Below are 19,607 nucleotides of genomic sequence, written 5' to 3'. Positions count from 1 at the left end.
ACATTTTATGCTACTAGATAATCTTCAGTAATATGTGTCCCCACCCATGCACCGCCACATGCTTGGACTTCCCCTGCATCCTCACAAGGTATACGAGCCACCGCTACTGAATCAAGCCTGACTCATTTTGACTGTCGTCCTCCTGAGGCCATCAAGTTTGTGACAAGACTTCTTGAGATGAGGTAATGCAGCTTCTGGCTGGTCACAAGCCGGCGCACTCGGTTAATGTCATCAGAGACAGGTCATTCCAACAATTCACTTTTGCCTTTCTGCGAAAGGCGTTAAAAAGTGTTAATGATGTGCCCGTGCATTGTTGTCTTTCAAGAAAAAGGGCTGTACCGTAGGTTGGAGGTTCCTGTCTCAGTGCTCAAATTATTGTCGATAACACTGAGAGTCATTAGACAATATATGCTACCGTCCCCAAACAACACTGTGTCTGCATGAATGGGATGTTTGTTGGTACCTGCTTCGAGCATATTCTTCTATGAAAATCGTAGGGGATCAGAAAAATCCTGCACTCATCAGTGAAGAGAACAGGACACCGTTGATCACGGCGCTGGGAATTTAACTCTGTTACTCGCAAGCAACATCCAGGGCCTGTGGCATAGTGGCTAGGTTGACAGAGCACTCTCGTATACCTCTAAAAAGGTAGCACCCAGTTTTGTTGGCTCGACTTCACGGCACCTACGATTTATTATATATCGTTAGCAGTCATCTTCTGACGTTTCTGAACATAGGCAGCGGCTACAGAGAAGATATCAATATTTGGGACTGACAATATTGCTTGAATATTCGAATGACATCAAGGTAATGTACACCAGTTCGGTGTCGTAAAGTGACAACGTGCACATGGTCTAAGTCTGAAATGATCTTTCAAGATTTGTTGACAAGCTACACAGTGCACAAAGTTCACGCCGGCAGTTTCATGACTAGAGATATATCACACCCAGCATACCAAACTCGTGTTGAATTGGGATCATGTGATTTTGAAGCAATCAATAAAGACCACGTTAAACAACGGAAAAGTTTGTACATGGAAAGTGTTCTGATGGCACAGCACGTCTGACAGTGCAGGAACCGCCACGTAGGCGATCGCGCCATTGCTCTCTCAGCAAACATGTTCAGCTTACTGCCACAGTAGGCTACGGTTCTGATCGTGTGTCTCCTTGCTATGGAAGTTGTCACTCTTCTGGCCAGTGGCACTCTTACAAACGTCTGTCATTTTCAATAAGATTGAAATCGGGTGAGTGGACACCGGCTCATAACGCAGTGCCTAGCAAACAAACTACGTAAATTTGCTTGTGCATGTAATTTGTATGCATTTTGCGGCCGGAGTCACTCAGTATAAACTTTTTCTGGGTTATAGAAATAGTGTGTGCTATTTGTAGTGGCCGGCCGCGGTGGCCGTGCGGTTCTGGCGCTGCAGTCCGGAATCGCGGGACTGCTACGGTCGCAGGTTCGAATCCTGCCTCGGGCATGGGTGTGTGTGATGTCCTTAGGTTAGTTAGGTTTAAGTAGTTCTAAGTTCTAGGGGACTTATGACCTAAGATGTTGAGTCCCATAGTGCTCAGAGCCATTTGTAGTGACACTGCCATACGATTAGGGATCCTGCTTCTGGATACGACGATACATCTGTATACTTCTGCTGCCTGCAAGGAGGACAATGAATTGAACGTTCTTTAGGGCATCGACACCACCAGAGATACCCAGCCAATACTTTACGTCAAATAGTTTGACATATATATGCGAAACACATTCAGTCTCACGTGATCTCTCATTAAGTCTTTTACGAAATACAGTTAACTCTATGTACTGTGCGTAACTATATGATTTTCGTATATTTATTATGTATTTAAGCTCGGCAGCATATTTGAAACCGCATTTCAGTTCATCAAGTCACTCCCTCTTTTCATGCTTAGGTCGAATGGTGTTTTGAATCATTGCTTTTGCTACTAGTTAACCTGTGGCTCCAGTGTAGGCATTTTGGCAGAGAACCTCAAGTCCCTATAGCTGTTGGTTTTTCTTCTTTTCTAATATAATTGTAGTGTGCATTAATCATCTGTTTACATATGTCGCCTCACTGTCGACACAGGTGCTGGCGCCGTCTTCGGGCCTGATGGACTACGCCATCAGCATGCGTCCTGAGTACCACCAGGCCATCATCGACGTGGTCCGCCACTACGGCTGGAACCGCATTATCTACTTGTACGACACGCACGACGGTGAGTCGCCGTATTTACGCTATTCTGCAGCTGTCGTGGGCATCGTGACTTAATAGAACTCACGGTCCATGTCGCCTTACAAAGAAACTCCACTTTTGGCGGCACGCGTTACACGTAGTTTTCTGCTGAATTAAAGAACCTCCCATGGCTAACTGTCAGGTAGCATTGCATTAACGACGTGCATGTCTGTAACTGACAAAGAGTTCGTTTGGCAGGGCAACCACAACCGTACATGTCCATTTTCCCAGAATGAAGATAACCGGAGCAGCTCTTGAACCAATACAATTTTATTGTTTACGACCGTTTCCGGAACACTGTACTTCAATCTTCGGATACACAACGCAACAATTGAATCATTGTGCTACAATTATCTCGAATGAGAAACAGCCCATAGTTACACTAAATTATGTTTATTTTAAAACTTGACCATGGTTTCTGCTATAATAATATAGCCTTCTTCCGAAGTCATACACACTAATAAATGAAAATGTCTTAGCGCAGCGGCTGCGTCAAGACCAATGAAATGACTTAAACAGACATGAGCCTGTTTCGAACATAAGTAAAATTACATACGGTGCCATATGTAATTTTACTTATGTTTGAAACAGGATTACGTCTGTTGAAGTCAATTCATTGGTCTTGACGCAGCTGCTGGGCTAAGGCATTTTTCATTTATTAGTGTGTATGACCTCTGAAGAAGGCTATATTATTATAGCAGAAACCATGGTCAAGGTTCAAAATAAACATAATTTAGTGCTACTATGGGCTGTTTTCCATTCGAGACAATTTTGTAACCGTTGCTGTTGTCGCTGCCTTGATGAAAATAATGCTACAATTATGTATACTCTGTAATTAAGACATGAAAATGTAACAGCAACCTGATAATCACGCATTACTCACATACAGCGTTAAGAACTTAGGTTGTCTTCCTCATGTTGCATGTGGAACTAAAGTTCTGCGTCCGAGATTATAAAACAAAAATCTAAGGAGATACCAAAACGAAAAAACCCTTTAGAAGACCACTGTCTACAGAATCGTGAAACACCTATAAAATATTAAGAAGAGGAAATGAACCATTATCACCGAATAACCTCACTTTTCCGTCAATTCTGTAGGCGCTAATAGCAGACAAATCTCCAAGGGCATCTTCCACCAAATGTGAGCAACATGCTTCTCTGGATGTAGGTTGATAAAATAGTTACACTCCTACTTAAAGCCACATTCAACTGTTTGAAATGCTCATAGCTTCCAAGTGCCGCATGACTTACAGATCTACTCCTTGGATGGAAATTCTGCAGTTAGACGGTAGCGACTACGACGGAGCGCATGAGCAATGTCGGCGTGGCGGAGAGCGTGCGTTCTCCCTGGTTGGAAGTGAAGGAGGCGACTGCTTAGTTAAACAAGCAAGGTTGTTATACCACGCTTTCTAGTTCGTATCGAAGCAGCCCAGGAATCAGTCCTCCCGCGAGCAATATTACATGCAGTTGCTACTCGAACGCTCGGATAACACGTGTTGCACCATTACCATGCGATGTTAAACATGGAGTGTTGCTAGTCGCTAGAACCACATCACGGTTTATTTACATTCCAAATACACTGGACGAAACTAACTTTCACATGATGTGTCATTGGCGAATAACATAATTCGAAGAAATTTCGGCTACGGCACAGTACAGAAGATAACTGAAACGCAATGAAACGAACAGAAAAGACGCTTTCACCTAAAGCAATACCTATATTGAAATCACCACGATTTATGATGTTCCCCTGGACAGTCAAAAGGCGGACATGGCTATTAACACGATGAGTGGTCTCTACTGATGATGATGATATGTTTGGTTTTTGGGGCGTTCAACTGCACGGCCTTCAGCGCTCGTACAAAAACCCAATCTCTACACACAGTCCAATATAGCCACTGTCACGAATGATGGTGAAATGATGAGGAAAACACAAACACCCAGTCCGCGGGCACAGAAAACCCCCAACCCGGCCGAGAACCTAACCCGGGACCCCAATATCCAGAGGCAGCAACGCTAGCCACTAGACCATGAGCTACGGATGGCAGTGTATGCTGTGAAAAGTGATCCCATGTTGACCGCGAGATCAGTAGGGATTTCTGGCAATAGGGCGTCCCATTGCTCCACCAGTGTGGTTCACAACTGATGGATGATATTTGGTGCATGTGCAAGTGCTGTAATATGTCACCCCAACGCATCCCACTCGCTTTGGCCGGGTTAGCCGGGGGAACGGACATACTATTTCATTCGCTGAATACCCTCTCGTTCAGAGAGCTCTTCCACCTGCGCTGTTCAATGCAGTCGCGAACTGTTGACCACGAAAGTGAAGTCAGACCGATTGTAACCCTGAAAATATGTACGTTGGGGAGAACTACAATGTCACAATAACTTTGAGCGATAACCAAAAATGTAGAGATCATTACATTTCTCAATATCATGCCTCCCCAAACCATAACAGCTGGAGCACGAAAACTATTATGTTTCACAGTGTTCCTGGGAGCGTTAAGTACTCCCACCTCTCATCATACGAAAGTACGTCCAGCATTGTCTAGCAGGATCCTTTTAGTGGTCGAGGTGTTACGGTGTGGAGGGGCATAATGTTACATGGGTATACTGAAGTCTAAATATCTGAAAATGGTACGCTAACCAGTCAACGCGATTAATTTTCATGGACCACAATTCGAGACCACATCGAACAGTGAAGATGGAGAATCTGTGGGAACGAGAAGATATCCATCGAAAGGTCTGGCCTGTCAGCTACCTCAGTTTAAGCCCGTCGAGCACTTACGTGTTGCGCTGTGGAGCGGTAATGCAACGCGTCCCAACCAACGACCATTCAGCAGTTGTCAACCCCCCTGACGAAGGAATACAGCACCCCCACTACAAAAACTGTTTACGGACCTTGTGGGCAGCATCGGAGCACATTGCATAGCATACGTTGCCAACCGTGGTGATATCACAACATGTTTTGTAATGTCCAGATGACCATCACAAATCGGTGTGACTTCAGTGTAATTATTGTCTCTGAATGAAATATCACTTTTGTTCGTCTCACTGCGAACTTCGGCCGGTTACTTTCTATAGTACACTGTAGCAGTACCTCCAAATTATCGTCCAAGTTTCATCGAGCTGTATTAGTTGACACCGACTCATTATAGGAAAGTTAACATCCTCCTTAAGTTTTGAAAACCACTGCAAACTACAACATTTGCATAAATATTTCTTACAAAGTATGCTGTATTACTAGCGAAATTTAATTGAACTTCTTCTGAGTTGCACTCAGAGCGTCTTTGGAAATATTTAGTTTATTAATCTTCAATATAGCAAGTACACTTTGAAATATTCAGTCGAAATAGACTACAGAGTAAACGGTTTGCACTCCGTCATCACAGTTTCTGTATTTTTGATCGGAAACCTCATGCTCAAAAACCTTGTAGTCACAGAAATAGAATATATACAGCCTCTTGTGTAGTGGAAGAAAAAATAAACCTGCGTACTCCTTGCCGGCCGGCAGCTTGCCGGCCGGCAGAGAGACACTGTGTCTGCAATCACAAACGGGACATCGCGACTTGTGTACGCTGTCGAGGGTCAGTGATTTCCGAGGGTAATTGAAAGCTCAAACGCAGCACGAATTTGCACCTCAGGGCAAGAACAGTTGACGTATACCGCCGCGGAACGTTCAAACATTCAGCCGATACCGCATAGATTCATGATGCACTTCACTGATCGGGCATTGTCAACTACTCCAGCTATAAGGCAAACACGTGAGACCGTCGGAGGGGTTACAATAGAACTGCACACTGGCAGTAGGCTACAGCGAGGCCTCTAATGGCACAGATAGTAAGCAATCGCCTTACAAGATCCATTTGGTATCTAGGCATCCACCAAGAATAACTGTACTAACCTCCCAGCGCCGTAGTGAGAAGGGTGCAAGTGCACATAGGAATGGAATCTGGATAAGTAAAATCAGGTTTTTCCCGTCAGCAATGTGCACAGTTTTTCTATGGATGAATATCGCCATAGGAGAGTGTCGTAGTATAGGATTTGGGTCAGTGGATTTCGGACTGAGAATCATGTAGGCGTGGGCTCAGTTTTATAGAATTCTTGAAATACACAATATTCCTCTCGACAATAGAAAAAAGAAAAAAAAATGGAGCTCCATGCACTTCTTGAAAGCAAGGCTCATCAAGAGAGCAATTTTATGAAATACCTTTAGCTCTTTTGGTCAGGAGATGGAATCTGGCCCATAATAGTTTACAATATTTGACCTCTGGCCATAGGCAGAATATACAACATTAAAATTAACTTTCGCAATTAATCGCAGGATATTTGACTAGGAAGCTTCTTACATTAGCTCCCAAGTAAATTTACATCTACTATCATTTCGATCATCAACTAATTACTAAAGCAATGCCATTATCAAGCTACGGGACTACATACGCAAATTTGTCAGTACATTCTCCCGTATAACATCAGATGTAAAAAGGTCAACAAAATCTATCATACTTACAGTGAAATAACAACAAGACCAGCTTGTGTACGACAGGACATACGAAACCAATCAAAGTCACACTGTTTGTGATATACTGTATAATTCCTTGGAATATCAGCTTAGAGAAGACTTCCTGCTGTTGACACTCCACCAACTCACACTCATCTCTGCTGACTGAACTGCGTGAACGGCCCAGTTTACGGCAAGGACGGCATAAGGAATAGCCCCTGCTGTCTCTGAGAGAACTCCAGACTTCCGTTCCCTGCCACGGCCGGAATGAAGTCCGCCCCCAGTAGCTGAGTGATGCAGTCTGCCTGCCTTCGGCGGTGCTACGGCACGGACGTCTGTTTACGTCCCTGCCGGAGACGTTCGCGCTCGCGCAGTTGTTTACCCCTTCGGCGTACTCGCGCGTTTAGACGACTCGATATACTGTATATGCCATCGCTGTCGAGCCGCTGCTCTGCGGGCTCCGGAATCGACTCCAAGGAATGACCATAAGGCACAACAAGTTTATATGCAGAACATACGCGGATGACCTAGTGTTTTTAGCACGGTCAGGCGACGAGGCAAGAGTGGTCTTGCATTGGATTAATTTGTATTGTATGGCTTCGGGAAGTCGCCTGAACACGGAAAAGTCAGGAGCGATGAACATCGGGAGAGGACTCCCGCCAGGAAGTGTAGCACCATTACAGCCGATCAACAAGATGAAATGCCTAGGAATTATCTTCACTACAGACGTTCGACGCACGGGGGCACTGAGTTACAGACTTCTTCTGCAAACAATTCGTGCGAGTGTCCGAAGTCACAGGTTAAGGGCACTGGATATGATACAACGGGTCACCTTTGCCAACACTTATCTAGCTTCTCGCATCCCCCACCTGGCACAAGTTCTTTCTGTGCCGGTGGTGTTGGCCCGCCGAATCCTGGCGGCACTAGGATATTTTGTGAGCACAGGTCTGCTTTTTTAAGGTCGGATACGAAACCCTCACGCTTCCTCGTAGTCGTGGAGGTCTTGGTCTAGTCCACGTACGCGACCGAGCAGTGGCTATTTATGTAACCACAATGATAAAGATGTGGACACGACACCAGACAAGTCTGACGGGCATCTTGATAGACGAACTCGTTCCACCTTCACGTTCGGCTCCGGTAGCGGTGTCTCACATCTCATCATCGCTTGCCCATATGCGAACCTTTTTGTGGAACACAGTTATGTACATATGAAACTACCGACTACCAGGACGGTAACGGCACGTGATATATATCACATCTTGGCTCGACGACGGCCGAATAATGCCGTAGAGCGCCGCCAACCAACAGTTACGTGGTCAGTGGTATGGCGTACAGTGCACCACCCACACCTTGATACGGGAACGCGCGCACTGTGGTATCAGGTGGTAAATGGGAAATACGTGACTCGTTCCAGGTTGCATACAATTCATATGGCGTACGAGCCACTGTGTCCGCAGTGCAATGTTATAGACACAGAGGAGCATCGCCTGATATGCGGACCTTCGGCGGACGTATGGTGTTTGGTCAAAAAAATGATCGCCTTCCTCCTTCGGGTGGGGCCGCAAGCAATAGAACCACGGATACTACTTCTCCCAGATAGGACATATTATCCCCGAACAAAGACAAACGCAGTGACCTGGATTCGAGGTTTGACTGTGCGTTATGTTTTCCGAGACGGCAGTAAGAATGTGCTCGACTTTTGGGCCTTACTACAAGATCATCACTCACAGCTTATGAGACATCCGAGATATCGAACATATTACGCAAATTTTTCAAGGAGTGCCTTGCTTGATCCCCCACCCACTTGGGGTTTCCCGGGTAGGAGAATGTAATTATTGATTATAAGTATCAGAACAAGAAAGGACCAGGACAGTGGAGAGGATCCACAACCACACGTGAAGACGTACCCGACACTAACGAGAGGTATAACGGGATTAGCGAGGTACGCGCCCAAAAGAGGAATGTAGACCGTTATTGTTTTGTACTGACAGAAGGAGGATTGTTTCACCAGACTGCAAAAAGAAAGTCCACTTATTTACGTTTCCCAGAAATATTTTATTTCCTAAAGGTCATCGTCTTATATAAAAAAAAATGCTAGCAGCAGTTTATGTTTGCTATTGTTACCCCATTAAAAAAAAATATGGTAGAGCACAAAAAAAAAGAAGAAGAAAAGTGGTCAGCACGACAGAATGTCAATTATAAGGGCCCGGGTTCGATTCCCGGCTGTGTCGGAGATTTTCTCCGCTCAGGGGCTGGGTGTTGTTTTGTCCTAATCATCATCATTCCATCCCCATCGACGCGCAAGTCGCCGAAGTTTCGTCAAATCGAAAGACTTGCACACGGCGAACGGTCTACCCGACGGGAGGCCCTAGTCCCGACTGCCCTGTCTGGCTCATCCGCTGGTCATTCCAAGACTCCAGCTTCTGTGCTGGTAAGCCAAAGATTCCTTGCTCCCGTCTCACTCTGCTCCATCTAGGCTTGGAGTGGCGCAAGTAGCTCCACAACCATTGCCGACCGCGACCTGTCCAAGTAGTAGCGCGAAAGCAGGGCTAACATAGCCGGCTAGATGGGGCAGGAAACAAAAAGAGCCGCGAATTACAAATTCACGGCATAGTGTGCAGGCGATCAAGTTCAAACGAACGACTCTGACATACTGCACCATGGAACTTCCCGGCAGATTAAAACTGTGTGCCGGACAGTGACTCGAACTCGGGACCTTTACCTTTCGTGGGAATGAGCTCTACCGACTTCTGTGGAATTAGGAAGGAAAGACACGAGGACTGGAGGAAGCAAAGGTACGAGGAAGTGTCGTGAGTCGTGCTTAGGTAGCTCAGTCAGTAGAGCATTTGTCTGGGTAAGGCACACAGATTCAGTCCGCCTCGAAGTTTCATATCAAAGCACCCTCCGCTGCAAAGTGAAAATTTCATTTTGGAAACATCCCCCCGGGTTGTGGCTGGATTCTGCTACGGATGGATCTGTCCCGTTTTGGACCAGTAACTCGTAGAGGTCTCCTACACCTCTCATAGCTATCGAAGATAATCTGAGGCTTCCCATATCATAAAAGGATACTGCAGCCTTATTTTATTGGTTTGTGTTCCAAGATAACACTTAGATGTCGTCAACGCTTTCCTCCTGTTCGCAAGAATCAACCTAATTGTGTGAACTGTAGTGTCGGATAACAAATAGTCGAAGGAGAACGTTAGAGACAGTTAAAACGTTTAGCAGGTTTGACAAGGATTCTTCTCACATACTTGATGACGTCGGAAGGCTCGATGGATGTGTCGGGCTTGAGCAGTATCGTCTAGATAGTTTGCCAGGAAGACACACTCGTGCTTCCTATAGCCAATTTCACGATTTAAGAAGGGTTAAATTTTGACCTCTCAAATGGCGAGATGGACCTTTCAGAGAACTGCCGCACAAATTGAACGAGGTACTGGACGACTACGGTCTAGATCCCCGCCAAGACTTTGTAGTGTAAGGGCAGCACCGTTAGATCGAAAGCAGTGAAGATAAAAGAGTATACAACTGTAAACACGAGCGGCAGTGAAGCGGTTATTAGCAATGGGGCTTTGGACAAGAAGATCTCTAGCCTGTCTTTCACTCACGCCACTGCATCGAGGTGCTGTCAGAGGATCACCTCGAGAGTGGAATGGAGTGCAGTTTTCTTAAGCGGTGAAATCAGTTTCTGCCCGCATGAAATCGTTCGGTCGTACCCTGTAATCCTTGTTAACACTGTCTGGTACAGTGTATTTGTAGGATACACACACACTGCTCCTACCATGTCTTACCGTCTAGGGTGAGACAAGCTACAAATTCCGTTCAACTTTTGGTGTTGTGCTGACCCGCGCTTGATACGTGCAAAATGATGCTCGACAAGTTCTTCTACCATTCTTGCAATAGGAACCTGGTGTTCTGTTCCAGCAAAACAGTGTTCGCCCATACACTGCCATGAAAAACTGACTGACTGCACGCCACAGTCAGTGCTTAGATTGCCGCTTGCGGGGGCTGGGTGTTTCAGCATGTGTCCGTACTGGGGACTTCAAAACCGCTTGAGCTATTGATCTAAATATGTAATCATGTACCACATGCCTATCGTTTCTTTAAAAAATGATGAGTTGTAAAACTCTCTCAGTTGTTTCATTGGTGACAGAGGACGGTGTACTGAACATCATTAGCTCGTTATTTACGAGGGTTGTTTTTTAAGTAAGGGCCGTTCGCTCGTATAGTCCCGTAGTTCGCGCGGACGCCGCAACAAGCCACCGCGCCACTTGCGGACATCCTTCCCGTTCACACTGATGCAAGTTGCAGCTCTGTAGCTGACGTGTACGCATCGCTGTGCTACTTTATAATGTTTACGATTATTGAATCGCCCGCCGCGTGTGAGATACGGTCAGTGATGCGTTTTTTGACCGCGAGAAGCCTATCAACTGCAGAAATTCATCGTCCGTTAACAGAAGTTTATGGCTTGAATGCAATGAGTGAAGGTAAAGTGCGTCAATGGGTTAGAGAGTTTAAAAATGGCCGTCAAAACGTCCATGACGAAGAACTCTCAGGCCGGCCCTCTGTGATCACTGATGATTTGGTGGCTGCAGTCGAAACAAAGATTCGTGAGGACAGAAGATTCACAATTTCCACTCTTTCTTTGGATTTTCCACAAGTTTCAAGATCGGTTTTGTACAAAATTGTGTCTGAAAACCTAAACTTTAAGAAACTGTGTTCTCGGTGGGTACCCAGACTCCTCACAGAGGACTACAAAGGGAAGAGATTTGCCACTTCATTGGACTTTTTGATTCGTTACGAGGAAGAAGGGGATGACATGTTGAGTCAAATTGACACTGGAGATGAAACATGGGTGTCCCATATCACGTGTACGCATCGATGGAATGGCGACACACAACCTCACCCGTCAAGGTCAAAGCCAAACAGACGCTGTCAAAGCGCAAGATTATGGGAACTGTGTTCTGGGACCGGCGCGGTGTTTTGCTAGTGGACTTTATGCCACGAGGAACGAAAATCAACTCAGATGCCTACTGTGCAACTCTAAAGAAGCTTCGCAGAGCAATTCAAAACAAAAGGCGCGGCATGCTGACAAAAGGAGTTTTGCTCCTGCACGATAACGCTAGGCCTCACACCTCTCAAAAGACTCGGGATTTGATTGATTCTTTTGGCTGGGAAGTTCTGGACCATGCACCATACAGCCCCGACCTTACTCCTAGCGTTTTTCACCTTTTCCGGTACCTGAAACACCATCTTGGCGGGCAGCGCTTCAATGACGACGATGAAGTGAAAGCGGCCGTGAACTCTTGGCTGTCGGAGCAGGCGGCCGAATTCTTTGAAGAGGGAAGTAAAAACTTAGTTGTACTGTATGACAAGTGCTTAAATAAACAAGGCAACTATGTAGAAAAATAGGTAAAAGTGTGTAGAATCAGAAAATAAAAGTTTTTTTACAAAAGTATTTGTATCTTTTTAAAAAAATAAAAACGGCCCTTACTTAAAAAACAACCCTCGTACTTCGTTTCCAGACTAATAATTATTCCTATTGGGGATAGAATATTTTTAGGTTGGTTGATACTTCCAAGTACATGTGGCACGAGCAAGATCATTTTTCCGTGGGCAGCAGGTCAGGTGTTGAAGTGTGGATGCGTGGACATAGAACGGTTAGCCTATGCTGACATATGTAGTCCACTTAATCATGCAGAAGCGACGGTGTAGGAAATGTCAGGTAGTAAATTATGGGATGCATTTGTGGGAGGACTATTAGATGCAGATAGAAACAACTAACCCACTGAAGTGGGTACAATGTTCCAATGTGTGTGAATTCTTAAGCGACCAGTCTGCTGAGGTCATCGGTCCCTAGAGTTACGCACTATTTAAACTAACTTATGCTAAGAACAACACACACACACACACACACACACGCCCAAAGGAGGGCTCGAACCTCTGGTGGGAGGTGGGTACATATTAAGGTACCAGTGATCACAGTCTCTGCACTTGTACTTATAAAAGCCTGTACGTGTGTGTGTGTGTCTGTGCTAAACACAATTCTGAATCTGTTCACTTATTTATCTTAACATTTAGTTTCTGAGAACTTCTCAGTGCGTGACCAATTTTCAATCCCGATGTGGCGATGACTCTTGTCCGTTCGTTAGTTATCTAATAGGTGTAATCCACGTTCACCGATCTCGTTCCTTGTGGGATAAAAGACACAGTTGTATACCCCATTTTCAGGCGTCAATTAAGTTAATTTTCTTTCTGTGAGATGCTACAAGGCAGCTAAATCACCTGTTCGATCATTAACTACGTATTTATTTCGTTTTGAGCTTTCTTGCCAGTTACTTAGACACGTGTTGTGAGGAAAAATGCATCACCCTGTTTATACTATGGATAACACAACTATGAAACTAGTGAGCCTGCTAACAAAAGTCATAAAAATTTCAGTTACACTGTGGATTTCCTGTCTCTATCAAATTATCAAAAATGTTTTGCCGACTTACGGGTACAATGAACAACTACTCTCTCATTCCTAAATGTGCCGTCTAGTATTAGCAACAGAGCTAAAATTATTTGTCTAAGGCACGTCCTCCTCAAATTAAAACGGTTCTTTCCTGTTCTACTTCCAATTTTCCTTCGCATTCTTCGGTAAAGTACTCCTCTATTTTTAATGTACGTGATAGAGACTTAACCGTACGGCAACTTCCAAAGCCAGCCCTTCTTGTGTTCTTTCTAAAATTTGATGGTAATTGCCCAGTCCCATAAGCACCACTCGTGATAGTGTTTCCGTCTTACTCCTACTCGTGGCCTAACACACTTAAGAGGTTTGCTTGTAGTCGAACGACGCCTTACCTTCCCGGATGGTCCAGCTGTCTGTAAAAACTAATTTTTACTGATCTACTAACAGAATCTTCATGCCATACATGAAGTCGTGTAGTGAACTGACTAGAAGGCCGTGGATGGAGGTGTAGACATCCCGCAGTTCGTAGTCAAACGAAAGTAGACTACGTGAGCAGTAATGGTAAAGCATAAACTCATACAATCGCAGTAAGATCTGGTGTCCAAAAGCTATACGCCCCAACTTCTCCTTGGTCGAGCCACATAGTAACACCAATAATTTCTTCCATCTCTCTGTCTCTCTCTCTCTCTCTCTCTGTCTCTCTCTCTCTCTCTATGTCTTTCTCTCTCTCTCTTCTCTCTCTCTCTCTCACACACACTCTCTCTCTCTCTCTCACACACACACACGTAACTCCATTCCGACTCTCCGTGACCCCATGAATTAAAGTATGCCAATTTCTTGTGTCCTACAATATTTCTCGAAGATTTTGTAGGTTGTAATCCATTACTTCTGCGATGCTATCGATCCATCTCATCATTTGCTACCCTCTTCTCCATTTGCCTTCGATCTTCCCCATCGTTAAAGTCTTTTCCAGCGAATAATTTCCTTCCATGATGTTCCCAAGCTATAACAGTTTTCGTTTCAGTATTATACCTTCCAAGGGGGAATGTAATTTTATTTGGTCTGATACTGATCTATTCCTTCTCTTTGCGGTCAGTGGAACTGTAAAAACCATAATTAAATGGAATTAAATCTACGCCATTCCTCTATTCTTATGGCCCAAGTTTCGCTTACGTATATCACCAGCGGAGAGAATATAGTCCTCACTATACGCATCTTTGTTGTGGAAGTTATTTCTCCATTCTATAACTGTCACGTTTGGACATTACCTTTCTTCCTGTTAACAAGTGTCTCTTGATTATGGTCCATGTGCCGCCTACGTACATCACCAATGGAAAGAATATAGTCCTTACTATACGCATCTGTTGAAGTTATTTCTCCATTCTATAACTGTCACGTTTGGACATTACCTTTCTTCCTGTTAACAAATGTCTCTTGATTATGGTCCATGTGCCGCCTACGTACATCACCGATGGAAAGAATGTAGTCCTTACTATACGCATCTGTTGAAGTTATTTCTCCATTCTATAACTGTCACGTTTGGACATTACCTTTCTTCCTGTTAACAAGTGTCTCTTGATTATGGTCCATGTGCCGCCTACGTACATCACCAATGGAAAGAATGTAGTCCTTACTATACGCATCTGTTGAAGTTATTTCTCCATTATTTAACTGTTAATAAGTGTCTCTTGATTTCGTGACTGCTGTCTCCGACAGCAGAAATTTGGGGGCCGAGTTATTCGAACACAGAAGCTACTCCATTATTCCTCCCCCTACATACCATAAAGAGGTAGGCGTAGTTGGTATAATTTCGTTTCCACATTCAACCTTGGGACAGCTTTCACATTTTATATTTCACGTTCAGCGATAGGATCCTTAACTAATTTCTTCCATGGCCTGCTATCTAATAACTGTAGATTGAGCATCACTGCAATAGTGAACCCCACACCATAGCTACCAGGGTGGTTAAATAAGCTGTACGTAGTCTTAATCGCTAGCTCGCGTTTGTACCACTAACCCTCTAACTTCATCTGCTCCAGCATTCCTTTGAGAATCTGCAAATGTTCGTTCTTGATATTACGTTTATATGTGTAATGTTTAGCCCGTAACTATTAGATGTACGCTATCTCCCTTTTAAAGATAACAGCTCCTTTGAACTCGATGTAACATTATCAGTCTACGCACCGGGATATTCGCTACTCATCAAATTACTTCACTCAGGTTCTTTTGGCGTTTCGATAAGTTCCCCAGGCGAAATTCATAGCCTTCTTCTGATACCATTTTCTCATTCACAGTATTCATACTTCTCTAAAGGATGTAACATCTGAGGCGCCAATGGAAATTCCGAACAACGATGCAGCAGTACTACGACGAATCCACCTCTTGTAAATAGTGTTTTATATGAAGGGTAATGTATGTTACGAATATTGTGCAGCGGGATGGCCTCTTGACTTTTGCAGGCAGCTGCATTTCTCTTTTGTCCAGGCCAAAACCAGGGGTACTTTATTAGAGAGCGGTCATTAAACATTCGGGCCAGATGAGATGGTGTATTGCCGCAGGCGCTTAGCGTAGCTTTCTGGCTGCAATATGCGCGGCTACAAATCGATGAAACTCGCATTTGATAGGATACGTCAGAGTCAATACTGGGTCTCGGGTCCCATTGTAATACGCCAGTGCGCAGAACTTTAGGACGAAAGTAACTCTGCGTGATGCGTCACTGACAAATAAGTTAGTTCGACGAATGATACATGAGAATAACCGTTACTGTATAGTGCAGAAGGCAAATGAAAGAAATACGCAATGAAATGAACAGAACTGACACGTTTATTCGCAGACAGTAGTTACAGTGAAGCCATTGGTTTCTCTTATGGTTCCTGTACATTACATACACACGGCATGGACCTCAGTATGTGTGTAATCGCCAGCGATAGCAGTGCATACTCTGCAATGCACTCCGATGCTGGCTTGTGGTTGGCAGGTCCGTCCTTCCACCAGCGTGGTCGACTACTGTTGGGTCTATGGTGCACGTGGACGCGTTGCTGTAAGTCTCCTCAGTGCATCCGACCGGTGCTTGATGAGGTTTAAGTCGGCGTGTCGCTCTGGCAAGTCATTCATGGAATACCCTCTCATTCCAAGAGCTCCTCCATATCCGGTGTTCGATGATGATGATGATGATGATGATGTTTGGCTCGTGGGGCGCTTAACTGCGCTGTCATGAATGCCAGTGCAAATTCCCAACCTTTGCTCAGTCCAATCTCGTCACTTTCATGAATGATGATGAAATGATGAGGCAGGTGAAAATCCCTGACCCGGCCGGGAATCGAACCCGGGACCCCGTGCTAGGGAAACGAGAACGCGACCGCGAGACCACGAGCTGCGGACTCGGTGAGCATATCGTGTTCAGTGATCTATAGTGACTACGCCCATGTAACAATATACCTATCCACCAATCCACCGAGTGTTCCGCGGTGCAACAAGTGTTCCTACCTCTCGCCATGTGAGGGTACGCCTAGAATCACGTTTCTGTTTCTGCGTGTGCGTATGTGGTGTGTGTGTGTGTGGTTCTAATGGTTCTAATGGCTCTGAGCACTATGGGACTCAACTGCTGTGGTCATAAGTCCCCTAGAACTTAGAACTACTTAAAAACTAACCTAAGGACAGCACACAACACCCAGCTATCACGAGGCAGAAAATCCCTAACCCCGCCGGGAATCGAACCCGGGAACCCGGGCATGGGAAGCGAGAACGCTACCGCACGACCACGAGATGCGGGCTGTGTGTGTGTGTGTGTGTGTGTGTGTGTGTGTGTGTGTGTGTGTGTGTGTGTGTGAACAGTCTTCTCACTGGTATGATGCGGGCCACCGCGAATTCCTTCTCTGTGTGACCTATTCACCTCAGGATAGCACTTGCACCCTATATATTCAATTCTTAGTCAGATTTGTTCGAATCTCCGTCTTTTCCTAGAGTTTTTAGCCTCTACAGTTCCCTCTAGTACTCCGGAGGTTATTCCCTGATGCCTTAACATCCTGTCTCTTTTTATTGCCAGTGTTTCCAAATGTTTCTTCCTTCGTCGATTCTGCGAACAAACACCTCATTCCTTTCCACTCTACCTGATTTTCAACACCAACGCTTCCATTCTCCTCTGTTCCGGTTTTACCACTGCCCATGATTCACTACCATAGAATGCTGTGCTCCGAATGTGTACTCTCAGAAATTTCTTCCTGTAGTTGATATCATTCTTTGATACCAGTAGACTTCTCAAGCCCAGGATTGTCCTCTTTCGTAGTGCAAGTCTGCTTTTATGTCTCCCTTGCTTCATCCGTCATAGATTAATTTGCTTCCAAGCTAGCATATTTCCTTCTTGATGATAAACTGACGGATTTCTTTTCTTTTAAGTAGGTCCACCTTGCATTTTGCTTCTATGACGGATGGACTACCTATGCAGCTCATTTTGGGTTCATTTTCGATTTTATATGGATTTATGAAGGATGGCTTACGTATCCAGCTACTTCTACATACATTTCTATAGTTTTAGTTCATTTTACCTGCTAAGCCGTAAAAGAAAGGACCATGCCCCTTCTTCTTTTTGTTTGTAATTGATTGGCTTCTTGTTGTTACAGACAAAAAAATGGTTCAAATGGCTCTGAGCACTATGGGACTTAACTTCTGAGGTCATCAGTCCCCTAAAACGTAGAACTACTTAAACCTAACTAACCTAAGGACATCACACACATCCATGCCCGAGGCAGGATACGAACCTGTGACCGTAGCGGTCGCGCGGTTCCAGACTGTAGCGCCTAGAACCTCTCAGCCGCTCCGGCCGGCTGTTACAGACAATCTGATGATGCCCCAGACCGGTGAAACACATCATTGATACTAAATAATTTTGCAATCAAGACTGTTTTTATTCTGCAAGAATTCGGAACTAGTTGCTCTAGCACCCTGCTACGATGGAATGGCTTAATTTTTATAGATTTCCTTAACTTCGCCATCTCCAGTTTTGATGTTAAGTCTCTTACTATTCTCATTCCTGTGACATCTTATCGCCTTTGTCTTTTTCCACTTTACTCTCAGACCATAGTCTGTACTCATTAGAGTGTTCGATCCATCCAACAGATCCTATAGTTCTTATTTTCTTTCACTGAGGATAGCAATGTCTTCAACAAAAATTATCATTGACAACCTTTCACCCTGATTTTAATGCCACTCTTGAACGTTTCTTTTATTCCCGTCATTGCTTCTTCATTGTAGGTACTGAACGGTAAAAGCGGTACCTCTGTCTCTACATCCTTTCTTTATCCGAGCACTTCATTCCTTATCCTCCAGTTTTATTGTTCCCTCTTGGTTCTTGCACATATTGCGTATTAGCCGTCTCCGTATAGGTCACTCCTATTTTTCACAGGATTCTGAACATTTTGTAGCATTTTACTCTGTCGATCCGGCGGAGGTTCGAGTCCTCCCTCGGGCATGGGTGTGTGTGTTTGTCCTTAGGATAATTTAGGTTAGGTAGTGTGTAAGCTTAGGGACTGATGACCTTAGCAGTTAAGTCCCATAAGATTTCACACACATTTGAACATTTGAACTCTGTCGATCGCTTTTCCTATATCGACGAATGCTATGAGCATGTCTCGATTTTTCATCAATTCTGCTAAGATGAAAGATCAGGATGATAAGACATGTGTTAAGACATCAGAGAATAATCTGCATGATACGAGAGGGAGTTTTTTGAGGGTAAAAATTTTAGGGGAACACGGAGATTGAAATTCATCCATCAAATAATAGATATCGTACAGAGCAAGTGCTGCTCCGAGATGAGATCCTTTGTGGTGGGGCCCCTCAAACCATTAGGAAAACTGACGGCTCAAAAATATCCTAATTAAGAAATACGTAAAAGCAGAAGTAGCCTACAATGATGGTGGAAGGGGATGGGAGTGGGGCTGGGTAGAGGGGAGGGAGTGACTTTTGAAAGTGACCGGTAAGGGAAAGGATCAGAATTCATTGCTTTAGGAGCGGCTCTGTCCTTTTGCAAATTTGGTGGCCAGTGTTGTCGTTCGACAGACCGCTGTCAGCAAGCCTTTCTCTCTGAGCTGACGCGTCAAGGGAAGTTGTTCCGCTGAGTATTCGTACTGTTCAAGACGTCGTAGAAGTTTGTATGGATACCGATCTCTCGTCTTGCTGCAAACAAGCCCATTTTCTGACCAAGGAACGGTACGCGGGCGTATGAGCCCGCACTACCGAGCGAATATTATGTCTCCGATGCATTTGTGGAGCTGATGTGATCCTGCATGGCTTTGAGAATGGCCCTCCTGAAACCATATATTCCACGTTTAGATGACAGTCTTCGGATTCCGAACAACGTCAGCAACAATATCAAGCAATTACGTGCGTACTTCATAGACCACAATCCTGCTGCTGTA

The 19,607-nt window shown here is 44.7% G+C and overlaps 1 protein-coding gene across 1 annotated transcript in view; it reads left to right on the top strand.

Moving 5' to 3' along the window:
* LOC126187999 (glutamate receptor 1-like) overlaps window positions 1–19,607 on the top strand; it is a 1,505,209-nt gene that overhangs the window by 798,676 nt on the left and 686,926 nt on the right. Inside the window, exon 4 of the mRNA XM_049929408.1 lies at window positions 2,093–2,222. Coding sequence (XP_049785365.1) covers window positions 2,093–2,222 — 130 coding nt within the window. The remainder of the gene's footprint in view (window positions 1–2,092; window positions 2,223–19,607) is intronic.

Source organism: Schistocerca cancellata, chromosome 5 (genome assembly GCF_023864275.1).
Source record: "Schistocerca cancellata isolate TAMUIC-IGC-003103 chromosome 5, iqSchCanc2.1, whole genome shotgun sequence".
Lineage (NCBI taxonomy): Eukaryota > Metazoa > Arthropoda > Insecta > Orthoptera > Acrididae > Schistocerca > Schistocerca cancellata.
The sequence above is the reverse complement of the archived record's forward strand: the minus strand, read 5'-3'. Positions and strand labels throughout refer to the sequence as shown.